The 6,000-nt window shown below is 44.5% G+C and overlaps 1 protein-coding gene across 2 annotated transcripts in view; it reads left to right on the top strand.

The window, feature by feature from the left end:
* The first annotated feature begins 2,840 nt into the window (after nucleotides 1-2,840).
* The window catches only part of usp20 (ubiquitin specific peptidase 20), a 30,534-nt gene continuing 27,374 nt past the window's right edge, over nucleotides 2,841-6,000 (top strand). The window contains exons 1-5 of one of the 2 annotated variants that reach the window (XM_030778760.1): nucleotides 2,841-2,893; nucleotides 3,654-3,771; nucleotides 4,044-4,097; nucleotides 4,306-4,368; nucleotides 5,118-5,246. In XM_030778760.1, the coding sequence (XP_030634620.1) occupies nucleotides 3,691-3,771; nucleotides 4,044-4,097; nucleotides 4,306-4,368; nucleotides 5,118-5,246 (327 nt within the window). In that variant the 5' untranslated portion in view covers nucleotides 2,841-2,893; nucleotides 3,654-3,690. Of the gene's footprint in view, nucleotides 2,894-3,623; nucleotides 3,772-4,043; nucleotides 4,098-4,305; nucleotides 4,369-5,117; nucleotides 5,247-6,000 lie in introns of those variants that run through there. The other variant, XM_030778769.1, reaches the window with a different exon arrangement.

Below are 6,000 nucleotides of genomic sequence, written 5' to 3'. Positions count from 1 at the left end.
ATTCTGCACCGGTACTCTGCTGTCAGACAGGGAATTCTGCACCGGTACTCTGCTGTCAGACAGGGAATTCTGCACCGGTACTCTGCTGTCAGACAGGGAATTCTGCACCGGTACTCTGCTGTCAGACAGGGAATTCTGCACTGGTACTCTGTTGTCAGACAGGGAATTCTGCACTGGTACTCTGTTGCCAGACAGGGAATTCTGCACTGGTACTCTGCTGTCTGGGTGCGCAATGGTCTTGTTTATGGAATAAATACAGCCCTTCAAACAGAAACTGCCTTTGTTTTTGTTTTCCCTCTAACAGTGCGTGACAGACTCTCTTCTACCAATGACACAGTAATACACACATCAGTGTCAGATCAGTAGAACCAACAACACACAGCCTGTCCCAGTCAACACACAGCCTGTCCCAGTCAACAGTCAACACACAGCCTGTCCCAGTCAACAGTCAACACACAGCCTGTCCCAGTCAACAGTCAACACACAGCCTGTCAAAGTCAACAGTCAACACATAGCCTGTCCCAGTCAACAGTCAACACACAGCCTGTCACTGTCAACAGTCAACACACAGCCTGTCACTGTCAACACACAGCCTGTCCCAGTCAACAGTCAACACACAGCCTGTCACTGTCAACAGTCAACACACAGCCTGTCACTGTCAACACACAGCCTGTCGCAGTCAACACACAGCCTGTCCCAGTCAACAGTCAACACACAGCCTGTCACTGTCAACAGTCAACACACAGCCTGTCCCAGTCAACACACAGCCTGTCACAGTCAACACACAGCCTGTCCCAGTCAACAGTCAACACACGGCCTGTCCCAGTCAACACACAGCCTGTCGCAGTCAACACACAGCCTGTCCCAGTCAACAGTCAACACACAGCCTGTCACTGTCAACAGTCAACACACAGCCTGTCACTGTCAACACACAGCCTGTCCCAGTCAACAGTCAACACACAGCCTGTCCCAGTCAACAGTCAACACACAGCCTGTCACTGTCAACACACAGCCTGTCCCAGTCAACAGTCAACACACAGCCTGTCACTGTCAACACACAGCCTGTCCCAGTCAACACACAGCCTGTTGCAGTCAACACACAGCCTGTCACTGTCAACACACAGCCTGTCACAGTCAACAGTCAGCAGCTGGCTTTGGTGAATTAACTGATTGGCTTTACTGATTTTTATTCTGTCAACCTAAGTTAATCAACCTCTGAATGAGTCACTTCTTTTATAAGACAAGTGAGACTTGTGAACAGTACTTGCAGACTGGGTGTGTAGGCTTGAATCTGTAACATTAGATTGTGTGGATGGAGGTTCTTCTCCTGTTCCCACTTCATCAGACCACAACCAAAATTTCTCACAAAAAAATTAACAGAATTTTTTTTTTTTTTTTAAAACTGAGGCAATACAAGCAAACGAAAATAAACTTCACCAGTGAGCCAGACCAAAATAACAAACTAACTATTTACGAACGGAAAACAAAATTATCAAAATACTCCAAAGACAACAGTTAGGTAACTATTAATGTCATAGATACAACAGCGAACTCATGCCTCTGGTCACGGAAGAAAGGAGTCCAACACCGACATGTTTTCTCCCGGGGATTTGTCCTCGTTCTCGCATTCGTCCACACAAATCCCGACTGCTTCTTATTAGTTCGTATAGTTCATCTTATTTTGTCTTCTTCTTCGAACTACAGGACTTGTTGTAATTCTGTAATTCGCAGGAGGGATCTCTTACTCAGATCGTACGTAATGTCTGGGACAGTTTCTCTCCCAAGCTGCTGTTAAACGGTTCCTCCGGAGCGGGTTCAGCGTTGGAACCCCTCCGCCAGAAGTTCCTGACACTACAGACGACGTACGTAGAGAGGGCGGTGCGTAGAGATTATGTTGCCAGATCAAGGTAGATATCCAAACGTGTGTTTGTTTGTTTGTTTGTTTTTGGTTTTGTTTAAAAAAAACAACAAAAAAAACAAAATCACTGATACTACTATGAAAAAACACACTGATATCACATTGTTTACAATGCAGTTTTTGTTATAGAAAGGTTGTCTTTTTTACTTATATTCTAGCGTGCATGCGCACACGTGTGCATGTAGCATGTCTTCTCTTTAAGGTTGCAGTCGACTGATCTGTCTCCAGCTTAAGTCTGTACTATTGAGAGGAGGCAGTTCTCTTTATGATACGTTTAAAGTCGATATAATAATACCCAAACCCTCAGCAGTAACCAACTCAATACCCGGCTCTCACTCAAGCATAAAAATGTTATTTACAGTAAATATCAGGTAGCTCTCATTTTCTAATAAAGCCTAGTTCACTTCCTGACATGTGCAATAATTGTTGTTATATTGGTTTTGTTTGTTATTTTTGTAATAGAGTTGTTGTTGTGTTTGGTTTGGTATATATAAACAGGGAGGAGTGATGATTTCCTTATATAGGATACACACACACACACACACACACACAAATGTCTATGTTCTGATACTTTTGGTGCAGTGGGGAACCGACCATAGGATCTGGCAACTCTGTTCTTCAAGAAAATGAACACTTTCGCTAAGGTTGCTCTAAAAGCAACAGTTCCTGAAGGCGGGATATGGCAGAATTAAATAGCTTTACTCCCTAGACATATGTTGTTGCAAAGAAAAACAAACCAAGCCGGTGGCCGATAAACACAATCGGAATTTAAAGCTCGGTCATGCTTACGCGAAACACAACAAGGCTGACGCAAAAGCATGCTGCAAGCTGGAAGGAGGGGGCAGCGAGTGGGCTGGGCATCGCAGCTCTGGGCTATCAGTGCTAACCAGTTAGCTGCTACGTTATAACCAGGAATGATGTCTTTTGACTCAAAATGAACGTCTGTGAATATCACTGTGTGTTCGCCGGAAACAGGTACAGGTTTTTACAAGTACTGTGTACGTGGAGGTTGAGTGTCATCACCGATTAATTATTCATTAAGGCTGTTTCAAGAAGGATAAATACGGCCTTTCTCTGACTGAAACAGAGGCTGTCACCATTGTGTAGTGGGCTAGCGACATTGGTTTGCAGTTATTTCTCAGAATTATCCAGACAGTTCTAAAATATAATCGATATTTTTTTTACACGGCCCATTCAGTAGATATGTCAACTGAAGGTAACACAGCGGGTGATCAACGAACATCCAACAGCTCGTGTTGGAATAAGTAGTCCAGGTGTATCTTACAGTTCATCTTTTAATGATGGCACATCAGTTGTCGCCAAAGAAACCTAATATTTGATTATTATCTAAATAGCAGAACCAGTGCGCATCCTCGGATGTGTCCTTGCACGCGCTGTCTGTGCCAGGCGCATGAAACAGCACTTTCTCTGTTGAACTCCAGTCGAGCAGGTTAGCCAGATGAGCTACAGGATGACAGATGATTGTTGCTAAGTTATTATGTCAGCGCGTTTGAGTATTAGAGCACTTGTGTTTTCTTGTTGCATGGGTTACTTGAGCGACGTTCTAAAAACCAACCTAAAGCGGATCGTGGTCCCGAAGGAATCTGATGCTACGTTGTTTACGTGAACGAGGCGAATGCATCGCTGCACTTGTATCTAAAAAGAGAAATCATATAGCCGGTGATCCAGACGCGATTCTGGTGGAGTAATCGTTATTGTCATCTGCCTCATACAGGCTCTGCATCCAGTAACGTTAAAAGTGAAAAGAGAAAATGGCCGAGAACGGGGATGTCTGTCCTCACCTGGACTCTATCGGCGAGGTCACCAAAGAAGACCTGCTGCAAAAATCAAAGGTTACAGACAACGTTGTTTACAAATATTCAACATTGTAGCTTCTCTAAAACAGCACGCTGATACTATATGTGGGAGTGAAAAGTGCTTGAGTTAGTGGAATGTGATCACATGGGAGTGTGTCCTCACCTAAACCATATTTTCAGTTCCTCCGTCCAAAATTAGACATTCGTACCTTAGTGCACCTTACCATGGATTATTCATCTAGAGAATTCCACTATGATGGCCTGAGGCCTCTTTGATAAGATTGTGATGTGTTGTTCTCTTTCTGAAGGGTACCTGTCAATCATGTGGGGTGGGTGGTCCCAACCTCTGGGCGTGTCTACAGGTGAGAGAAAGACATTTTTCCATTTTTATCACCAGCAGAAGACAATATGTGAGTTATAATGCAAATGAGAGTCAGCACTTCAGACGCAGACTCATTTTATGTGAACAATTTGCATTGTGATTGCACAGTGCTGTTGGGAAAGTCTGGATCACGTGTGGAAACGTTTGTGGAGTTGGAGTTGTGTAACTGTCCTGCTTGTTTTCCTCAGTGTGACTGCTCTTATGTGGGCTGCGGAGAGTCTTACTCCGACCACAGCACCATTCATGCACAGGTAACTTCCCCGCCCAGCCACACCCACTGTCATCTAGAACTTAATAGTCATGAGGGAGAATGACCAAGTACAATGACTGCAGACGTCCAGAATAATTCCAACGTAACTGTACTTTCATAAGTTTGTCCTGCATGTGGAATTCACAGTCCATCCACAGCTGTGGGACATGTACCTGCTGTAGACAGGAGGTACAGGCCCTGTGATTGGAGACAGGAGGTACAGGCCCTGTGATTGGAGACAGGAGGGACAGGAGGTACAGGCCCTGTGATTGGAGACAGGAGGTACAGGCCCTGTGATTGGAGACAGGAGGTACAGGCCCTGTGATTGGCCATGTTTATTGAGGGATGTGGTCACAGACCACGGCTTTGGCGCTGACACTGTGTAGTTGGAGTAGAGTTAGATAAACAGAGTAATTCACCATGTGGATCAGGTCTTTTGCCAAAACAGCACAACTTTACTTTGAGAAAAAGACTGATATCGGACATCACAGATGTTCAGCTGCATCCATACAGCAGGAGTTCCCTTTTGCTCTGCAATTACCAGGATTTTTTTTTTTTTTTGTAATTGCTAAGCAACTGTATTATGTTTTGCACTCAATATTTACAGCATGAGCAATTTAATTCTGAAAATCAGCAACATGATCTCTAGCCTTTGTTAAAAAGGATTTAAGTGATGGACTTTCTCTCTCTCTCTCTCTTGGTCTCTGTCTCTCTTTCTGTGTCTCTCTGTCTCTCTCTCTCTTTGTCCAGGCGAAAAAGCATAACCTGACAGTGAACCTGACAACCTTCAGGATCTGGTGTTACCTGTGTGAGAGGGAGGTCTTCCTGGAGCAGAGGCCTGTGGTGTCTGCATCTCAGCGCTATAAAACTTCACAACAGGTTTAACCTCCACACAGAGAAACACAGGAAACCTCACAACAGGTTTAACCTCCACACAGAGAAACACAGGAAACTTCACAACAGGTTTAACCTCCACACAGAGAAACACAGGAAACCTCAGAACAGGTTTAACCTCCACACAGAGAAACACAGGAAACTTCACAACAGGTTTAACCTCCACACAGAGAAACACAGGAAACCTCACAACAGGTTTAACCTCCACACAGAGAAACACAGGAAACTTCACAACAGGTTTAACCTCCACACAGAGAAACACAGGAAACTTCACAACAGGTTTAACCTCCACACAGAGAAACACAGGAAACTTCACAACAGGTTTAACCTCCACACAGAGAAACACAGGAAACTTCACAACAGGTTTAACCACCACACAGAGAAACACAGGAAACCTCAGAACAGGTTTAACCTCCACACAGAGAAACACAGGAAACTTCACAACAGGTTTAACCTCCACACAGAGAAACACAGGAAACCTCACAACAGGTTTAACCTCCACACAGAGAAACACAGGAAACTTCACAACAGGTTTAACCTCCACACAGAGATGCCTCTGATTCTGCCCCTGTCTAGCATCGGCATCAGGGAAAAGACGAGCTCTCTAAGTCATGTCTTTGTCCTGTAGTTGCAGGTTTAGAGTGATTATTTGATTGTATGTGAGGCATAGCAGGGTTGTTCTGGAGCTGATGGAGATGTTACATAGAGAGATGTAAAGACAGTGCCTGGCTGTCAGAGT

This window comes from Chanos chanos, chromosome 1, assembly GCF_902362185.1.
Source record: "Chanos chanos chromosome 1, fChaCha1.1, whole genome shotgun sequence".
Lineage (NCBI taxonomy): Eukaryota > Metazoa > Chordata > Actinopteri > Gonorynchiformes > Chanidae > Chanos > Chanos chanos.
The sequence above is the reverse complement of the archived record's forward strand: the minus strand, read 5'-3'. Positions and strand labels throughout refer to the sequence as shown.